Source organism: Echiichthys vipera (genome assembly GCF_963691815.1).
Source record: "Echiichthys vipera genome assembly, chromosome: 14".
Taxonomy (NCBI): Eukaryota; Metazoa; Chordata; class Actinopteri; order Perciformes; family Trachinidae; genus Echiichthys; species Echiichthys vipera.
Window position 1 is genome coordinate 17,064,351 of NC_139839.1, and position 22,249 is coordinate 17,086,599.

Sequence of the window (22,249 nt, forward strand, 5' to 3'; positions counted from 1 at the left end):
TAAAACACCCGACTTTATGTTGATTTACATGGATATCATGAATGACGCGGGGAGTAAACTATGAAAACTATTAAAACTATTTTTGTGTCTTTTCCTGAAAGCCCTAATCTTTTCATAACTTAACAATACTTCTTATGATGCATGACACGTAGGACCCACCAGCCATGTGTGTCTCAAGACACTGCAGGCTGTAAAGGGAAGGTAAGGTCTTTTTTGGGGGGTGAAAAGATTTTATTTACTTATATATTATTTGAACTTTGTGTGTAAGAGACAAGATGAAGTCAGACCTGTAATAGGTGTTGTCAGTGCAGGGCTCATGAACCTGAACGATGATGAAGACATGTTGGAAGTGTGAGCGGATGGACTTTGGAGTAAAAGGCATGGCGCCTGGCTCCTGGAACACGATTGTCACAATGTCGTTTCCGATGTGTCGTTTCCTCAGCAACTGACAAAGCAAAACAGAGACACAGAGAGATTTTTTTTAACAAGCAGGCCAGCAACCCAATTAAATGGTTCTATTTAAATGTTTTTGTACATTGGAATTAATAGCAATGTTGTCGCTACATTATTTACTGTATGTGTAAACATTTGTTGATTAAATATTAGGCCTATCTGTTGATAAAAGCCCGAGGGGGAGTAGTTGCCAAGGCAACAACTAAAGTGCATAATCAAAAAACTACAAAACGATAAAAATCAAAGGTGTGAATTGAAATAAAGGTTAACTTGTGAAAAGAGTAGTTCTACAGCTAAGTAAAGTGAAATAAAGAATAAAATAAGCAGCTGTAAGTAGGTCTGAGTTGTATAGCCAAAATATTCTATCCTAATATAGATCATTTCATATATCGATCACGATGTAAATCATGATACAGCATGTTTTCTGGTATTTCCATAAATAAAAAGTATATAGTAAATATATGAAACCACATGGTAAAGTGTGTTGTTGTACACTCCTGTGTGAATAAAATACTTAAATACAGACAAATGAAACATACAGTTGCTGGTTTTTCGAAATCTTGATAGAAACTATACATAAAAATATATACAAGAGTTTTTTTTCTATAGTTTTGATGATATTCATCATCATACTGCACAGCTCTATCTGTGAGTATTCTTTGAAATGAACTTGCATGACCATGGTGAACGTTGTTAGCACAACTCGATCCAATAATACTGGAAATTACAGAATTGAGATTTTGCATTAGGAAATTTTTAATGACTGAAAAAATAGCAGAAAAAACAATTTCTAAATAGACCCCAAGGTTTTTACATTAAATTGCAGAGGAATCTCAGGGCTTTGTCACCACCTTGTTTTGTTTTATTTAAACCTTTAATCTATATTAGCACGTCATGTCCGGTCTCTTTGTAAGGGACAGGCTTAAGACTGCACATAAAGAACTGACAGTCTGCCGAACAGAAAGCCAGCCATGAGGCGACAATGAAAGCCGCCATGGTGGGAGTGAACACTGGGGGGCAGGATTTTTATGTCACGCTTGTTGCACCGTACAGAGGCTATTTCTAAAGCATTTACCAAAAGCATGACGGTGTGAACAGAGAAGGTAAACGAATGTTGCACCAAGACTGATGTCATTTATTTTTTGCGAATGGAGGTGAAAGGAAAAATCGTCATTCTGTGAACTGAACTTGGTGCTTCTGCAACACAAACGCGACGAGAAGGATATCATGCATCTCTGTTGAAATATCTAAAGGTTTTATTTTATTTTTTACCTGTTGTGTGTTGTTGGCTGTGTAGGGCAGCATAGTGGACACGTGAAACATTATCTCATAGTCCTGGTAGCGCGTGTAGAGGGAGTGTGTCCCTGTTGAGTCCGCTACACGAGCAAAAGACACAGAAACACGCTCATCACACAAAGAGACAGTCAAAAAGAGATTTGGCAAAATCAGTCGACATCTCTGAATGAAAGACTAAACTCAAACTGTCACAGTCAGGATGAAATCTGTCCCATTTGCTGTTCTCTTTTTCCGCTCACTGAGGGGAAAACAGCTCGGAGATAATCAGCAGTGACTATGCTATTTTGCAGGCATCACTCAGATTACATGTGGCTAGATAGGAGTTATCTTAGGCTTTCAGTGGTGTACTGATGCCCTTCGGATAACGATCCTGCGACAAGGTGAGACCGCCAATAGACGCAGTGGGTGGTGCGTTTGTGTTTTTTCAGCTCACTCTTGTTGTCCAGTTGAGCTCGGTATTTCTCCCAGCCCTTCAGCCGCACGCGCCCCCCGAGCAGATCCAGAAACTCCTCAAAAGCGGGGCCTGAGCTCTCGTTGTTGTACATGTCTTCCTCTGAGCTCTGCCCGGCGCGGCAGTACATCACCCCAACCTTTCGCTGGAAATTCAACTACATAAGAAGACAGAGAAGCACAAAGTTTATAATTAGCCCGCCAAGACCTTTGCTCTAATAGGGTATCCTGATCATTTAACATCTTCCTTTAAAGCTCGGAAAGCCTGTCTGAAAAGATTTCTGTTTTAAAATGTTATGCACCTGAACAGCACACATTACACGATTAAACCTATTAATCCCCTTCAGGTGGTATGCCAGAGCTCAGGCTGCGCAATGCTTCAAACTGAGAGTGTATTTTGTCAAAAGCGTTCTTTTTCTGAAGTTGTTAACCCCAAAGGTGGAGCTAGTGGCAGAAAGGAAGACTGATGAAAAAGAGAGTCTAAAAGAGAGTCTGATAAGAAATGCGGTAAAACACGATGAAAAATCCAAATCGGTCGATCCCTAAGACATAAAATACAGACTGAGGTAAAGCGACAGTAGCAGCAGAAAAAATGATCAGCAGTGCTACATGGTGAGTGAACAGTCGTTATGGTGACAGAGGTAGTTGAGAGGAGATAAAATAACTTTCCTTTCAAATCCAAACACACCTGACTGATCACAGTGGACGTGTCGACTTCACAATCTCAGCTTTTCAACAAAAACATTTACCTCTGATCTTTTCAAAAGAGCTTTTTGTCACTATTTTTGTCACTAAGCTTTCTGTTCCGACACTGTGTCATTGGTGTTCGCAGTAGCAGCGTTTACTCACCCCTTGTTCGTCCAGCTTCAGCAGGGTGTCCCGAACCTTAGGGGAGTTTGAAGCCAAGCGAAGGCAGTGCAGGTTCAGTTCGGGCATGATGAACTCCAGCAGCCTCTTGGGAGACAAGCCCCGAGGGGTCGTGTGACGAGCGGCGGAAGGCACGGACTCCTCCAAGATAGAACCTCGCAGTGTCTTCATCTGAGGAGACGATCCACAGTCAAATCAATTTCTACACACACGCTGAACTTGAAGAGAGCTTCGGAGGGGGAGAAAAGTGCCGGGTTTACCTCTGTGGTGCGAAAGATGATTCTGTAATTGTACTGAGCTCCACTGGATGCGTCTTTCTCCTCTCGACGGAAACTGATGGCGACCGGACCGAGGCGGTCGTCCATGCCGAAGAAATTCTGGTGTTCTGTGATGACACGTAGAGTCACGTTAATACAGCTGTGACAGTTCGGCTTAATATATGATGCTCATAGAGGACTGTATGAAAATGATCAGGGTAGAGAGGGGGGCTGAGTCTTTAATCATGTTTGTAAAACATGTTTTATAACTAGAGTTATAATATAATATACTAGTCTCTCCTGAGCCGCAATCACCCTTCCTCCTTAAATATTAAACAACATATTTATGGCAAACAAGTACAAAACCCTTCCCCTTTTCTGACCTCTCCTCCTCCCTTATAATTTTTGTCTCTAAATGATGGTCATGTGTAGATGGTAACCCTAGATTTTAGAAAACTCTTGCAAGACTCGCTGCCCTAACGACCTAACCTTAACCATTCGAGGTCAATGCTTTACCTTATAGCCTGACTCCACTAGATGAATTGATTCGCATTTGCTCAGCATTTCCATCTGGGAACTCTTGTTTGGAGATCATTTGGGAATGGCGCAAATACTGGTTGCTGATTGGATAAACCATCTGTCTATCACCAACATACGGGCCAAATCAACCAATCAGATCAACAAAGCGTATGACAGTGTCGAGCATCGAGGCAAAGCTCAGAAAGTAAACCATCTTGTAAGAATTTGTCAAATCTTGGGTTACCTTGCGGACACAACTCTACATGAAGGTGAGAAATCTGAAAATGTGTACCCTGATAAAGACTTCTTGAACAGCACCACAGTGTACTTGTATGTCCATTGACTTGGGAAAAGCAGAATCAGCATACAGTGAAGTTGACTTGTACTACACGTACCTTTCATGTAGAAGTATTTGCGATAGTAATGGGCTCCCAGATCTGCGTGCTCTATAAAGTAGTTGCTCTTGCCCTGCTGTTGGACGTGACTCTCTCTGGGCTCCTCCAGGACCGACACCGCGTCGTTTGGGGTCCGTAAGCTCGACCACAGTCCCCGCCTCCACTGGGATCGACCCAGACCCACCTGCTCTTCTCCCCCCGTCTCGTTGCGGAAGTGGGGGCAGCTGAGCAGGAGCTCGTTATCGTTGCCGTCGCCTTCGTCCAAAAGCAGCGACTGCTCAGGGTCGTCCGTGTTTACCCCGTTGCCTCCCCCGCCCTGCGCAGGAGAGGACGGGGCGGCTTGGGAGAGGGGACGCAGCTGGGAGGCGGCTGAAGCCCCCGAGGTGATATTCTTTTTTCGTCCGATGCTGTCTCTGTTTGTGGCCGCCTCGGTGAGGTCAAACAGGATGCTCTGAACGTCGTAGTGGGCAAAGTTCCTCACCCAGGCTCCACCTCCGATGTTGTCATACGGACCTGGTTGAGGGATCTGAGGGGGTTTGGTCTTCTTACTCAGACCTTCAGGCTTCGGCGGCTTGGCAGGTTTTGGGGAGTCTCCGGTGGAAACAGACAGACCCCGAAAGAATCCGTCAGGCTCTGGAGGGTTGCCCTGTAGCCCTAAAAGCAGGAAAGGGTCTTTAAAGCGGAGGGCATTTGGACTCAGGGGCCCTTGGTTGTCTGTGCTCATCTCCTGGGCTTGAATCTGTCTCTCCAGTGAGGACAGGCTGCCGTATTCCCTGTGTAGCAGCACCCCCCCATCCCCCTGAGCCCCGGCACCCACCTTCTCACCAACCACTCGAGCTGCTTTCCCCCCCGCCTTCACGGAGGAGTCCAAGTCTCCCAAGGTTACATCGCTGTTACTCCTCTGCATGATGTGGCCCCGGCCCACCGACCTCAGCGTCAGCCCCACGCGGCTCGGAGTGAGGCTGTCTCCATCCACTCCATCCGCCTCCCTCCTCGGCGGCCACTCAACTACACCCGCTTCCCGTTTGGGGTCAAAGTTGACGGTGGCAATAGGCGGCCGCATGTTCTGACGGCGAAACTTGCGGATGAAGAGGTCATCTGACTGCATGGTGCCTGAGAAACCAACTCCGGTCCAACAATCTTTTCTCCACTTTGGTCCAGAGCTTCGTGCTCTCCCAGTAAAGTTTCTATCCCGTCTCTATGGTGCTGGTGTGAAACGGGAGCACTGTTTGCGTAGATGAAAAAGCCTTCTGAGTGAAAGCAACAAATGTAGTCCTCATTCACGCCACTTAAGATGGTTTAACTTTCTCAACCCATGGGCTCTCATAGCTGTCTCTGTGAGGTGCCTTAAGTGTAAATGATGAAGACTGAGGAGAATATGCAGCAGCGACTCGCTGCAGGGGTCCGTCCAGGTGTGCAGATGTGTGTTTTAGTGGTGCTCCAGTTGCGGGGTGCTCCTTCCTGTGGGGTAAGGATGAGAGGATCTATCAACCCTTCTAACATGGCATCCATTCGTCTGCACTCTTCAGTGCCTGCTGCTTCCCTTTGGATCTGGTCTGCTAGCCACCTGTAGAAAAAAAAGAGAAAGAACTTAACTTAACTTTAATAAATCGTTCACCTGCTACTATCTTAATCGGCAGCTTTATATTCCTCTCATAGCAGCTTGTCAGCGAGTATGCAGAAACTCTGCAGCGACGAATGGCTTTGATAAACAAGTATTGAATCCCAAAAATAAAGCAGCAAGCAGGTCTGACGTGCATTTTATTGTTGAGTAATACTTTGTACCTGTTTACTTTTATTATTATTCTTTCCTCTACACACTTTCCGTTCTAAAGTTTCCCTAAATAGTTTCACAGCAGACTTTATGCTTAGCACACCCACCCTGCACATGCTCACAATAGACAGTATTAACAAGGGGAGGGGGCCTTCCTGGCCCACTGACACACTGCCAACAACGTAACGAGAAATAAGTGCAAACTGTATCTCATCCTCACATGTGTTCACACGCAAACAGCCACGGTTTACTTGGTTTACTCCTGCAGTATCTATTTATTGTTAATAACTAGCCATATTTTGGAACAGTCGTTTCTTTATTTCTGCTAAGTGAATAAAGAGTCAGTTTTGTGCTAAAGAGTATGAAGAAATGCGTTTCCCTCTTTTTAAAGTCGTAATACAATTCATCATTTTACGTTCTGACAGCAACTTACCAACAAAGCGGGTTTTTAGTTCAGAGATCTGCCAGTTTCTGTCATCATTTGTTGCAGATGCCCGTCTCTGACCAAAACTAACGTCAATCAACTCAAGCTGAAACCTTTTGTTGCTTTCAATAAGGTATGAGGCTTCTTCCTGTCTAGCTTTTTTCACATGCATCTCCGCTCATGTGCTTGCAGCCTAAAGAGCAGGTGCAGTGGTGCAAAGCTGTTACCAGAAACGCTTAAAACACACACACACACACACACACACACACACACACACACACACACACACACACACACACACACACACACACACACACACACACACACACACACACACACAAGATAAAAATGCCATAGAGTAAAGTGAGGAAGTCACAAGAAATCTTTGTTTCCCTTTCTTGCCAGCTCTCACACTCTCGCCATTTCCTCACAGTAAGAGAATTTATTAGCAGATGTTTCCATTTTGCTGCGAAAAGCTTTTAAAAAGCTGTGAACAAAATATGAAATCTGAGTAACTGTTAATTTATCAGTTGTTTAAGTGTGTGAATATGTGCTAATGTGTGTCAAGGTGTTCACACAACTTATATCTTCCAGAAGACATTGGGTGACACCGGAGGGGCTCACTGTTAGCAGGAAGTGTTGCTGACTGCTGATTTACCCAGTTTCACTCAAAGGTTTTTGTTAATGCTAAAGTGGAACCTGTCAACTCTTCATAAACAGAAAAAAAAGGCTTGTATAAGCTTTGTAAGACGCTATTGTTTTACATTGTCTGATGCAGCATTTGATCACTTCCAGTAATGTCTTCGTTGCCTGCTTTCTCATTATAGTCGGTATAGTGGTGTTGAACACATGGTAGAGAACAATAGCAACCAAGTTTTTTGTTTTGCAGCGCTAAAATAAGTATGAATGCTTCTGTTATATTGAAACTATTGATTATATTTGATCTGAAGCCCCAACTTTTTCACTTTGTTTTTTGAAAGAAAACAAATAACAACAGCCTGAGCTGTATGTGACATTAATATTGCAAAGTTGTCCACACAGAATGGGCGAACATGAATATTTTTGAAGAACTCTTTTTCTTTTTTTAGCTCTGGATGACACCATGGCAATAATTACATTGAGGTTTTAACCACTGACATCAACAATAATATGCATTCTAGTTTGGTGGTGTGACTGTTGACACAATTTTCAGAAAAACAAGCACACACAGACGGTCTTTCAGCCTACAATATCCCCGGGCAGATGAATTTAAATGCTAATACAAGAAGGGATGGTGGGGTCGAGTTACAGGAAAGGTGAGGTGCAGGTTTATGTATGCAGGGCCATAGTCAGGATTTTTGTAAAAATGACCCGCGTAACCTAGCTACCTAAAGAATGCCCTTTGTTTAGCACATTTTATATATTGTTTTAAGTGTCCCCCTCCACTCAAGAATGTGTTTTTCTAATGTTTATGTCCTGTTGAATGACTGACACTTACTATATTGACCTGTACCTGAGCAAAGTTTGTCACTAGAGAGGTGTTTTCACATTCCTCTCTTGAAGGTCACAAAGTCGATCACTGTCTAATACGCAAAAGCTAGCAAAGAAACCTGAAACCTCCAGCACAGCACGGACTGTGAGTACGGAGAGAAAACACACTGCTATTGTAGCTGTACACTGACACGTACAACCTAATAAACAACATATACAAATAAAAGATGCAAACTAAATTTACCATTCTGATACGTAATCTAGTCGCCGATTTTAGTGCACAACAAACTCCTCATCTGAGTCTGAGTCTGACTGACAACGTCGAGTTCAGAAGGCCGAAACCATCGCTGTAGATCACAAACATGCAGAGGTTTGCAAGCCATCAACGAGGACATTTGCTCGTTTCAGGTTCATACTTGTATTTTGGGTTTCTACTAGAACATGTTTACGTTCTTTAATGTTCAAAATACAAATTATTTTTCTCATACTGTCTGTTTGAATATGCCTGTATTCACCCTCTGTCTGAAACGCTCTGTTCTAGCGTCTCTCTCTCTCTCACAGTATTTCTATACATTATATATATCTGATATACCTCAACCTGCTTTATAACCAAAAAAGGCATGGCAATCTCACTTTTTTACAATATTGGACCTTTAAAGAATTATCTGCAAATGCCAGGAATGTGACTATGGTGGAGAAAGACTATAACCTGTTATTTTATTGACCTACAATGGTCGATTTCAAACACTGACTAAGAATCCAAATGTAAGCATACGATACAGAGGACATGACCTCTGTGACCTCAGTGGTAGCTCTGGCCCTGTGTGTATGCAGATAGAATAGTTGTCAAATGTATATATGAATGTGTAATGCCAAATTGGCTGTATATGATTGAACAACATAGGAAACATATGTATGTTTACTCAATTTCCTTGCGGGAGTCATCCCAAAGGGATCAATAAAGACAAGTCTAAGTAATTGGACAATAAAAATACTTCTATGATCATCTGATCTAACATTCAGCTCGATTATGTTGTTTGCTTCAAATGATACAGAGATGCTGCAGAAAGAAAACCAGGCTCAAAAAAGCCCAGGCTTCTCTCTTCCTGATAATTCAAGAAACTTCCGGCCATGTGTGGTTCTCCATCTGACACACTGAGCACTGGGTCGCACAGAGAAGCCTCTGTGCACTGTCTCTATGGTGCCAGGGCTGCCGGCATTAAAACCCTGCTCATGTTTCTTTCTGGGAACCTGCGAATGTTCTCAAACATCATGATCCATGTGGGCACAAATGATGTTTGTCTATGCCTATCTGCAATCATTAGCTGCAGCATCATCTACATGTTTCACAGCGCCTTGAAAAGGTGCAAGCAATCAATTTTCTCCACTGTCTGAAAGTGGGAGGGTGGATTATTGGCAGTGTATTCTTTTTCTGAAAAAAAAAAAAAGATATCCTTCATGTTGTTCCAACAACAAACTGAACTTCCAGGATCGCCCAGAAACACTCCTGCTCTCCACCAACATGGAGCGCGGGTTGAACTTGGACACTTATCACTCGCTGCCTTTGTACAAATCACATATTCCTGAGCTTCTTAAGACCCCCGACCTATGAATCAGTCCTTGTTTCCATAGCAACCTGTATAGTGCCACCCTCTAACGATGTGGTATCCAGCCCATCAGTGCTTTATTGTTTCTCAGAGGGTGAAACAAATCCAGGACTGATTTGTGTAAGTGAATGTTGTTGTTGTACAGTGAGTACAACAACAAGCCAACACACAGTGGAAATATCATCCCGACATGATTTAACTGCTTGTTTCTAAAACACAAGATGACAGTTGCTGAATGAACGATCTTTAATTTAACACCAAAGTCAGCAGTGTGGGATGTTGTATTCATGGATATAGGTTTGGTGATTGCAAGAAGAAGGTGGCAGGTGAATATAAAAGAATCCAACTGGATGCTTAAATTAAACAAGCAGCTACCTCCAGGGACGGACAAATGAAGCCAAGCAGAAAGTGCAAAAACTGCATTTCCATAGTCCAAGTCTATCTCCATAGACCTCCATGTTAAAATGCCCAACTCTACAGCAAAAATATACACTAACGGCAAAAAAAGGTTTTGATTTATAGATAATTTCTGTTCATTGCAACTGTACTGGGATGAATTTTTATACAACTTGCCCCTTTAATCATATTAAGGCTTAAAGTCCTGCATAATTAAGGGCCGGCTGCATTGAGGGACAGGTGCGTGCCGTCACAGGTGGCGAGCAGAGACTGTAGGCTTCATTCAGCCCGCCTCAGCGCCGCCCACGCTCCACCTCTTTGCCCACTTTTGGATTAGCAGGGAGTCAGGCGGCATCAGGCACTGCCAACATGCCGACAGCCAGAGCCACCCACATTGAGCTTCATTTTGGATTATCGGAAACCTGAGTGACATCACAGAGACTACGACCATCTTTTATACAGGATATGTTCTATGAACCTAAATCAAAACATGAGAGAAGTTGAAAGTGGCTATCCATCAGGGAACACATGAGCATGCGCTTTTTAGCCATGCTAAGAGCATAGCTCTAGGGGTGACAATGTCGGTCTAATTAGTTTATGTTAGCATGCTAATGCGCTAAGCTACACTGAACATGGTGAACATTGTAACCTGCTTTAGTGCATGTTAGCATGCTGTGCCTAAGGATAGTCCCGCGGAGCATCCCTCCAGACTCTTAGTACCATTATTATTAGTGAGCACAATGTATGCAGTCGAGCTTTCTGTGTTCATTTAATGTGTGAACTCTTTATCTACACACATATCTGTATGCCAGGATATCTCTAAAACAGCCCAGTTAGATAGCAAACTTTTTTTTATTTTGCACTTTCAATTTGAACCAGTTTATATTTAAATTGCATTATATATTTTCCATCACATACAGACATACAGAAAAAAGCAGACTGACAGAACATAGACATAACTAACACATTAGTGGCGAGACAAACAAATGAAATGTTGGGGTTACAGTGATGAATTACTTCATGCCTGAGTTTCAGAGTGTGACCACAGGTACACATGCATGGAAGTTGTCTTACATCAACACGTACGTTACTTCAATACCTAAATACAATTTTCTTTTGAAAAACAAAAACAAAAAAAACAAAACCCAGTGATGTTATGTGGCTCTTTCAAAACCTCATTCATAATGTGTAAAATAACTTTCAGTTCCTAATTAGTTCCTGTGGCTCCTTAAGACCTGGTGCTGATCAAAAAGGGGGGCACAATACACTTGAATACTGGTACCAAAAGAAAACTGAAGTCTAAATGTTCTCATATGTTGCAGATTTTTAGGTTGCTAATTGGTTAGGACTCAATTGTATTCGGCTTTGAAGAGAAACCGCACAAAACTTGGATCAGTAAGTTCTGCATGTTTCACATCTAAATAATCTATCCGGTGCAGTGTTATCAAGGCATTGTTTTCATCTGTCTTTCATTTGAAAAGCAAGATATTTTCTTACCATTACTGATATGTGATGTCTTCAGTCAAATCTTCTCTAGTCCAGACTTTAAAAAACATATTTCCACCACATCGACAGTGACCTTCCTTTGAAAAGAAACTGTCCTCTTTCTGTGTTACCGCTATAGAGAAGTGTGTGATGTACCTTACGTAGAAGTACAAAGTGAAGAGGAACTGAAGTGCTCTGTCCCTGCCCCCTCAAGTTTCAGCTCACTTTATTTGGGAACCCATTGTTTGTGTTCTCAGTAAATTCTCTGCTGCACGCATTCGCCTGACAATTTAAATATCAGAAAAAAAACAGTGAAGCTTTGTCATTTAAACAACTACCTTTTGATCCGAAACAAAAAAAAGCTAACTTAGAAAAAACACACACCAAATAAATTATTAATAACAGCTAAATGTTTTCCCAGGGTATTTCTAGCTGAACAGTCTTATACCAGTCTGGCTTGAACCAAACCGTAATATGATCATAAATGGATCCTTTTCGTAATAGCAGCAGGCTGAGTGGCAATAAAAAAGAACTTAAGGATATTATGAACTTGAGACAATAAACAGCAACGAGAAGCTCTTTTTTATTTCCTCCAAAGCTTTCACTACAGTTGATTGTACTCTGTTTGTGAACGTGCATGGCTTTTGGTCTCATGATGCTGACTCTCACTGGTTTAAAAGCATAACTTCAGTCTGGATCTCTCTAAATACATTTGGTTGAATTCAAAGGAACACGTGTAATATAACATCTTTTTTTGGGGCGTACAGCTGAAAACTGCCTGAAGATTAACACTGTCATTATGATGTAGTTGCATCATTTAAAATGAATAAATAAATAAATACATAATTCTACCATGTCACTACCCATACAGGGATCACCGATATTGTCATTATTTGCATCATATATCTGGTAGCACACACATAAACTATCCTTTTTTTCCTGTAAAAGGAAGCAAACACAAATACAGTTACAGTACAGTTGCAAGCACTTGCCCACTTTCAGAGTGCACATACATTTCTCCATGTCCGTCAGTGCAGCAGTTGATGAAACCCATGCGTGACCTCTGATGCTCCCTGAGCCGCAACTCTACCGCCACATCGAAAGAAACTTGACCCTTCACCGGGCCGATTTGCAGGAACCACTTAAACACTCTGTATTAAAAGGCTTTGAGGAGGAACTGCACAGAATCTGATTTGCTGGCGTGACTTAAATCTCCATGAACTGGTTGTTTTGCCGCTGATCTTTCCATATGTCAACTGTGTCTGAAAATATCATCGTTCTCCTGCTTTTCATCCACGCTGACTGAAGCTGATCGATTCAGCGCATGAATCCAACCATAGATCATAACTCTGACATGCATTCATATGGACTATTTTATGTAAACAGCTGTGTTCTCAATAATGCATTGTCCTATTCAAGCATTGTATCTATTTTATTAATAAACTGGGTCTTTGTTTCTCTCTGATGCCAAAGGATCAGTCATAGAGGGATGACCCAAACATGCTGCTGATGCTCTCCAGGATTGTTTTTAAGGATTTGGAGCGTTCGCTATAACATGTGGAGGATGCCGCCCTCCGCGGATCCTCTCACGGCACCAGAGCCGGTCTCCGTCCCTGAGAAACTCAATAATGCATGTAGACAGCAGTGTTTAATCCTGCATCTCAGAGCTTAAAACTCTGTCAGCAGCCAGTGGACGGCAACTACCTCAGCATTGAGCTCACATGCTCTAGATAAACTAGACTTTATTTTAGTGCTGAAAAATCAATTTCTTTGTGTGCTGAGCTCCATTGTGTCCATCAGAGGTGATGAAGCGCTGGGTGTGCCCGAAATGTGAAATTACACTGTGGTGCAGCCACATTTCATCTGCTTTTAAGGATTATATGTCTTTGTATACTGTTGCTTCTTTGGTACTTTTGCACCAGATTCCCTTTGAAGGGCCATTAGAATTGAATAGATTGAATAGAGCTTTATGTCATTGTGCTTTTAGTTAGAAAATGAAAATCGGCAGATTACACCACAAAAGTACGAATAAATAAGTGAAGTAAATATTTTTTAAAAATCAAGTAGTCCTAAATAAGTTATAGTAAATAAAAGCAAATAAAATATCACCAAAATATTGACACATTACTGCCCAGGGTAGATGATGACAGTAAAGGGCATCCACTTCCATGTTAAGTCCAGGACAAGGTTAATGGGCCTCTGGTGTACAAAGTCAGGACACAAACTGAAGTCAGAGGAGCCTCCTATTAAACATACACTGTTTTGGGGAAGTCATGGTCGCTTGACTTAGTTTGCACTCGCTCATGCAAGTCTGCGTCCTGTGAAACAGGAAGAGATAACTGACTTTTGAACCCTGAGAGGATGGGTGTCGTCATCGTTCTTCTGCTCAACACTTCCACACCTTTGGCAGACCGGCTGTGACACTGCCGCATGAATGAGCAGCTTTTTTTTTTTTTGCTTTTGCTTTCTGCCACTATCTGAAGTCAACTTAACCTGCGGCTCGCAGGCTTTTATATAATTAACGCATATGTTGCGATCGTTTGAAGTATCTAAGGGTGAAAGACAGATTGCGTCCTGATATAGACGACTGAGATTGGATCAGTTTTTTCTCTTCAGGTGAAGCCGCGGGAATCGGCTTAACAGCTTAGCAGCAATTAGATGTGATCAGTGACAAAAGTTGTGTGCTTACTGCAGCCTTATCAACTCTATCACATCAAATTGCAGCAACTGTTCAGACTTGATGTGGTGCTTGTTTTCTGTCTGTATGAACTGAAGACTGAAGTTGTAAAATACACCACACGCCTCCACAAATTAGTCTTTCAAAGCTACTGTTTTGACGCGTGATGTTAAAATGACACGTAAAGATGAAGAAACCTGCATGAACACCAAAACCGGGTCACTGCAACTCAGTGGATATCTAACCAGGCCAGTAACGTAACAGTCTGGGGGTCAGGTGCTGTGGTGTCGCTGTCTATCCTTTTAGTTAAAAGCTGCCATGCTGATTCTTAACCACAAGGTCTAAATCAACTCCTATTAGTGATTGATTTTGAGAAATTTAAAGCCAGGCGCAGTCTCACTCTCATTTATTGATCTAACACAACCCTGTTACATTTGAGATCAGGTTGCATCCCTGCTTTGCTGCCGAACGTGTGACACTGAACTGACCTGGCTTCAATGCTTTTAAGAAGGTAAATGTGTATTAATGTGGCTGGATCTGATTCAGAAAACGAGAAGCTTGCTCTAGGCACCCTAGATCTCCCCCCCCTTACCACACTGCGGACAGTGAACTAGGCCAAGCCCATGACTGCTAAGAGGATAGTACTGCAGCACTTTTTTTGTGTGATGTGTTTTATCTCTCTTTTTCATCCAAAGATTTGAAAACGTCAGTCTGAGCTCTTAGTCCCCAAAGACACGTAACCCTGCATACGTGGCAACAGGTGCTTAGCAGGCCACTTTTAAAAAAGATGAAAACAGTCAAGGTGGCAGAAAAGGGAGCAGGTTTTTGAAAGAATTCATTTTTGTGAGCAATATTTTGCAGTGACAGAGACTGGTACTCTCGGAAATCATGATTGTACCCATAGATTCTGTGATTGATAATCATTTATTTCCCAGCTGAGCAATTCTCCACACGTCTGCTTTAAATGTGACACATACTTCTTGACTGGTGCTGTTTCAGTTCTTGGTATAATGAGGTTTTCACTACACTTCAAGGTGATGCTGACAGATAACACAAGAGTAATTACATCATTTAAGGGTCCTGTATTGTAAAAAGTGAGATTTACACTTTTTTTTTTAATTACAAAGCAGGTTAAGGTGCTGTATAAATACTGTGGAAGTATCAAAACACTCAATCCACAGAGAAATGCACACAGCCTATATTCAGAAACTGTTCCTTTAAACGAGCCCTCAGGAAGTCTGTGCGGTTGTGATGTCACAGCTATACTATATACAGGTAGAAAGTGCCGTCACAGTGCTGTTACAGTCATTCCCTGTCTGCAACGACCGTGCAGAGACGCAGAGAGCGCGAGTACAGAAGACCCGGAAACACAGACCAATCAGAGCAGACTGGAATTTTTCTGGAGGGGGTCTTCAGAAGGCGCTAAAGCTGTGCGTTTCAGACAGAGGGTGAACACAGGTATATTCAGACAGACATTATGAGAAAAATAATGTGTTTTTTGAAAAATAAAACATGAACCCGGATGATGTATAAACCTGAAAAATTAGCATAATACACCTCCTTTAAAGAAGTTGTGGTTATTTACTTTCTGACTGAAGCATCACAACATATCAAATACAAAGCGAACCTCACCTTTCTCAGTAAATTAACAGTCAGTTAATTGGATTTTTTAGGGTTAAATTGATGGCATTTCCCCTTCCAAGCACATTTAAACGCTGCCTAAAAATATTGACATTTACTTTTTCAACTATTTCAAAGGGCCATTGGGTCCAAGAAGTCTGGAGTGGAAAATATTTCAACCAGTGGAAATGTTAAAAGGACCAATCAGCAAAACGAGTCAGTAAAATGCTGTCTTTGTCTGCAGCAGATCTGCTGTATAGCGCTGTTGTCATGATTGTATGTGGAGGTCAAACCTCCCTCAGGGCTCTGCAGCAGGATAAAGCATCATCTCTCCACATAATCAAATACCTTTAATATCAAGGAGAGCTGCTCTCCTTTATATATGTCCTTCAAAAATTGAAAATAAAATCTTCTGCCTTATAAATGATTAATGACGCTGGGCAAAACGAGGCGAGGGTTACCAAGATGTTAATTATTCATCAGTCGGTTGCTCCCTTGTCCACTCTCGACCCGTCTGGGATGCACACACAGACGCACACAACCCAGAGCTGATTTGTTATGTCTTCTATCCAAGTCTGTGTCTGACTTCCTGATGCATGTGTGCTTCATGTCTTACAGTAAACCAACATGGTTGAGGTCATCTACCGTGTGACTCCAGCGGTGTCTGGTGCAGTTTCAGTTCTTTTTTTGGCCTTTTTTTCTGTAAAGAGACATGGTTTTTCAAAGAAAACAAGCTGCTAAAATGTAAAAGAGCTGGACAGTCTCTGGGATTCAGGCTGGCAAATGTGAATGTTTCACAAATGATTGCATGTCGATATTGTTTTGTATAAATTTGAACTCATACCGGATGAATAATCAGCGGACCTTCCCCCTACGTTAAATGCAAAGAGGAAGTATGCTTAGAAAAGCAGCCTCTGTAGTATTGTCCATATAAAAATCTAACTTCCTCTTGTAATAAATAGTACAACCTCAAACTGATGCACCCTAAAATACAAATTTAAGCGCCATTGTTTCGAACAACCTACGTGCTGTTCTGCCACAGTATAACAGAAAGTACCTACTGTAACTTGTGCTATTGTTTGACATGTTATTTGCCATGACATCAACACCACGTGCTGGCAGAGCACTGCCACTTCCTATGTATCTGAAAATACACCTTGCGGCAGGCCATGTGTGTGACAGGGGACAAGCAGAGAGGTTTAAGACTTAAATGTGAGACGGTTTAAGCAACTGTGTCTTTGTGTGCCTTTGCTGACTCTATAAAAGCCTAGATGTGGCACACGGTCCACACAGTGACAGGAAGAGCAGCTGTCCCTCTGTGACCGCCCTGTGTGTGTGTGTGTGTGTGTGTGTGTGTGTGTGTGTGTGTGTGTGTGTGTGTGTGTGTGTGTGTGTGTGTGTGTGTGTGTGTGTGTGGGCGTGTGTGACAGGGAAAGGAACTGACCCCCAACTCCATGACTGTATCTATTATGTTGAGATGCGGTTCACTGTTACTCCACCGTCATCAGTGTAACCAGCTCTGAGGCGAAGGAAAAGAGATCGCACAATATTTCTTTAATAGCACTTCGGAGTGTTTCACTACCTCGTCTACTTTCAGAGGAAGAGAAGCTGACCACCTCCGCTTCCTCACTGCCCCTGTTGTCTGCTAAAATGTAACTGAGAGCTCATGGAATGGCTGCAGCGCTGACAGTACCTACACTCATCCCCACTCCTCAGCTGAAAATCTTTGTTTATGAGAGCACACCTCCGAAAGCTGTCTTCACTTAATCTAAACAAGTGTTGCTTATTTAGAGGGCGCTGCAGTGGGGAAAGACCACATCTAAATGTTTCTATCAAACTTACAAGCTACACTGGTTCAGCCTGTGTCCATTATGATCTTAGAGGACAAATATTGCCATCATTATTTGGCAAGATATACTGTAGAGTACTGTCTTTTATTGATTGTCACAGCTACAGATCTTTGACAGAAATCAAGGCCTATTCAAGGAGGAGATCACTCCTTAGGCCATCAGCTTAACAGATCCTGTTTTAACTTACGGCCTAAGTGATAAGTGCTTATCTAATATGGCTGGTTTTGCTATAATTATGAATATCCCCACATAAAGAGTAAGATTAAAGATTAAAAACAAAAAAGTTGTAGAGGAGATGGGCAGCAGTGGTGTCGGCCGACTGGAAAAATATATATGGGTGATAACAGTGATTGGATGAGAACATCCCATGTTTTTTGGGGAATTCAATGGTCTGCCTCTGAAGAACAGATGAGAGCCATGTGTAGAGCCAGCATATTTCCACATCTAACTCTTTTTATTTATTTAAACCAGAGCTGATGACTGTTGGGACAGTGGAAAGACTAAGACAATTTTGGTGATCGCTAGTTTGTTTCTGTCAAGTTCAATAAAGTGTGTTTTTGATGATTAACAAGACAGTTAAGATAATCTTAGTTCAGTGAAGGAGAGAAACTTTATTTGTGTTTATTTATTAGACTAAGAAAAAAAGCTCCCGGCTGAAGCTACGGCAGCGTACACACACACACACACACATAACTGCGGTGGCCAGCTGGAGAATCTGCCCAACCCTAGTTGGATCCCCGGCGACTAGCACCTCTACCTGCACGTTTACATCAAAGCTCATGTAGTTATAAATAACAAAAGGTCCTAAAATCGTATGAGACTGACACACTAATTGCAAAACCTCACTTTACACCTGCACATTGCAGGCAAACACTTGCTGCAGTTAACAGCCTCTCTCTTGCCTGGTGGCCTTGTGTCAATCTGCACCTTCTCACTTATGAAACTTATAAAAACTGAGCAGCTCATGCACTGATATGCTAACAGCGGTGATGCAGATAGTGGCTGATTTACTGTGGCTCTACACGCTACGTTCATAAGAGGCAGGTTCTTTATGACTGAGGCTTTACTTGTGAATGAAAACACACGCAGGACACTACTCTGCATCGTGTGAGGAGACTCACACTGATGCTCGCATGGAACGATTCACCGAGACATTGCAGACACAACCGACTCAGAGGTTTATCAGTCTATGCCTGTGGCCGACATTATATTTCCTGGTGCTAATTTCTCTTCACTAAGGTATACAGTTGACTGTGTCACATTAAAAAAAAGAATATGAGAAGTGTGGCAGGACTTAATTTCAAAGCAAACATAAAACACCCTCCTCATCCCTCTAGGGTCCAATCTCTCAGTCCCTTTCTTGTGTGCAGTTGCTGTTTGGCCCCGTAAGAGTAGACAGACACTAAAAGGTAACGGCTCAAACTGCTCTCACCTCTCACTTCTTTATTAGCGCCACTTTAACATGTAAATGAAAACGTTGAGGTTGCAACTTCCTCCTTTTAGTTATGACAGGACAAAGAGGCCCCTCAGTCATAAATAAATATGTTGATTGTCTCTAATATTTCATGCATTAGCCCAGGAATAGAATATACTTCATGGAGGTATTTTTACACTCCTCTCAGCGCGGGATGTTTTCTGCCTTTTTTATCTCTATCTGCCGAGTATGAGGTGACGTGGTGTGAGCGTGAATGGCTGGTCCTGGTCTGCTTTCAGTGGCTCTGAATACCCTTGAGTGCACTTCTGCTGTAATAGCAACGTGAACAATGAGTAGCAGCCACTGCACCTCTTAATGGTTTGATGTATGTATGACATAACGGAGAGGGACATTGTGATTAAGAACAATAATCAGGATTTCTTAAGGGGTGTATTTTATAACATGTGTGCGAGGGATTTTTATACATCTAAATGTGTCTAAATATAACAGCAGATGCTTACATAAAGATGTCTCATAAAGGCAGCAGCTTCATATTTTAGGATTACATCAGGTTTGTTGTTAAAAATCAATTTTCCTATTTCCTCTTTCTCTCACCATAGAAAGTACAATGATTATCAAAAGTATTAAAACATTTATTTAAAAAAACCATTCATTCATCAAGACTGATTACATTCTTTGTACTTGAAGCACCCATTTCTATGTCCGGGTTTCAGAAAGGATATTAATGACTATTATTCCTTTGTGACATATTAAACATTTATCAGGATTGTTCTGTGCAGACAGCGGGTGTTCCAAAATCCTGCAGGGATATTTTTAAAGCTCAAGTCAGTTAAAGAATAAAAAAGGCAACAGCGGCTCTGTAGTAACCATTGAGAATTAACCTGAATGATAAAATATCTGTCATACCAATTTATCTCAATTCTTCCGTCCTACTAAAAAAAAAGGACCACAACCTCGGACAAAACCAAATGAGGCCTGAAACTCTGAGACCGGTGGCAAACGAGAGCACAAGCTAAGAGGATCCACCCAGAGGCTTTACACTGCCAGCATCCTGCCATTTGATGAGGAGAAGACTCCGCCTGTCCAACTGCCTTCCTCGCTGAGCCCCCACAGGGAGCCTGCCGGGGTGTAGCCATGCAAAATGGCTCCAAATGAGAGGGATGATAACGATGCTGACTCAGACCAGAGCAAAATCTGCCGGCCAACCTCGCAACGTGTTCATCCGCAATCTCAATGACGGAGTGCAAAAAAGCAGATCAAACTCCCTTTGCTCGTATATCTGTGCTGGATTTTGGACAACTTTTTGTTCAAATATACATACTGCTGATTGTTGACTGCTGTTCCAGTTATTTGCTGGAGCTGATGCTTTGTGGACAGAGAGACAGTTTAGAAGGCGCAGTATCATCCTGTACAGAAACAGGACAAACAATGTGAGCTAAAGTTTAAATCCTGGCAGACAAACAACACCAGGAGACATTAACTTGGATGTGTCGGCCCTGACAGTGACTCAATCTTACCGCACAACTGCGATGCTGCTAACAAACTGTTATCGTCATTATTCAGTGTAAATCACACAAAGATTATTCACTTCTCCACCCGCATTTAAAAGGGCAAACAACAACAACATAGCTCTCTCCTACAGTTCTTTGTGTCTTTCTGTGATTGGGTTTCACAACAATAATGATGTTTTTTTTATGTCAGAGGTTGCGGTTGGTATAAGCAGCAACTGAGGGAGCTTTTAGGATTATTTTGATGGCTCTGCTAGACAATAAGAGACAAATATGAATCCCCAACATGACACACACATGTACTGTATACACTCATGCTCTCTTGGCTCTTGTTTGGTGCAGGAAATAAAAGTAGGCCGATTGGTTTAAAGAGTCTCCTCTGACTCTGCTCCCCTCCTACTCAACCTGAATAGTACCACAGAGGAAGCCTTAAAGAGGAAAAAAAAAACAACTCTTGGTTTAAAAAAGTGCACTAAAAAAGCAGAGTTCTTGTGCATGTATTCTATTTTTTGGTCATTAACATGTCAGTTTGTATTTATGAGTCTTGGACTAAAAAAAGTACAGGAGTCTTTCTGGATTTGTTCAGAGTTTTACAGATTAAACGTGTCAAATAGCTGTGTCGCAAATATATTTATGCAGAAACTTCAAGTGTCAAGTGAGTCCAGACATGATGTGCTCATATCCTGGATGGCACAGTATCAAAACTGGAGCAATAATTATTAGTCAGTTAATCAAACTGATACAAACTTCTTAAATGGGGTGATTTTCTCATGTTCTTCGTTTTCTATGAAGTAAACTTATTTGGGTTTTAGACTGTCGGTCGGACAAAACAAGCAACGTGTCGGCTTGCACTCTGTGAACTCATGATTTCAGCAGCCAAGCAATTAAACGATTAATTATGTAATGGAGAACGACAGATTAATCAATGCTGAAAATTCTTAAATTAATGTACGTGTTAGTTGCAGCCCTAATCCACACATCTCCTATCTCTCATCCCCACTCGCACACAAAGCAGTAAGTACTCCTTACTAATAGCAGGCAGATGTGTTATCGTCATACATGTAATTGTTTAAGGTGATTCAATTACGGAAAATAATGAAAACCAACTGGTGCTAATTGCTAAACTACTTTACCTATAGAGTGCTTTTCCATTAGTTTCACTGAGAAAAACAAGTCTTCAGGAAATAGGGCAATTAATAAAGCAGTTTTGTTTGGCAAAAAAAAAATCTATCATTAAATTTTCATGGAGATAGATAGCAAATGATGCACTACAGGAGGCCCAATGGCTTCAGTTGATGTGGTATTAGCAGGCCCTCTAAAAATTAAAATTGAATATTATGCACCTGCTCTGTCAAATAACAAACAAATAAGTACTCTGGATTAAGGTACCGAAAGTGTTAGTGTGATAATTACACACTACAGCGGAGAATTTTTACTATTGGGATATACCGTATATTGCAAATGCAGCGCAGTCGACTGCAGCAGAACAAAAGTCGACAGCAGCTGAGTTGGAAGAATAGGCTGCATACTGTTAGCACCGTCATGCCAGTGCACTTCATGCAGACACATTTCATCGTTCACCGTAATGAATAACTGTGGGTCCAGTAAAAGAAGTGGATTTGTATACGCACACACAAACACACACAAACCCACTTTCAAAGTTGACCCTGATGAAAAACACAATGCCATCAAGTCCCATTCAGTCACCATACAGCCGTCCTTCCATCATGTCGGCTCGCACTGCATTTTATTATTTCAAACGCTAA

At 41.9% G+C, this 22,249-nt stretch overlaps 1 protein-coding gene across 2 annotated transcripts in view; it reads right to left on the reverse strand.

The window, feature by feature from the left end:
• sipa1 (signal-induced proliferation-associated 1) overlaps positions 1–22,249 on the reverse strand; it is a 34,776-nt gene that overhangs the window by 11,201 nt on the left and 1,326 nt on the right. For both annotated transcript variants that reach the window (XM_083926956.1, XM_083926957.1), the window contains exons 2-7: positions 4,238–5,804; positions 3,327–3,451; positions 3,049–3,237; positions 2,183–2,357; positions 1,726–1,829; positions 288–445 (exon numbers count right to left, since the gene is read on the reverse strand). In XM_083926956.1, the coding sequence (XP_083783082.1) occupies positions 288–445; positions 1,726–1,829; positions 2,183–2,357; positions 3,049–3,237; positions 3,327–3,451; positions 4,238–5,345 (1,859 nt within the window). In that variant the 5' untranslated portion in view covers positions 5,346–5,804. The remainder of the gene's footprint in view (positions 1–287; positions 446–1,725; positions 1,830–2,182; positions 2,358–3,048; positions 3,238–3,326; positions 3,452–4,237; positions 5,805–22,249) is intronic.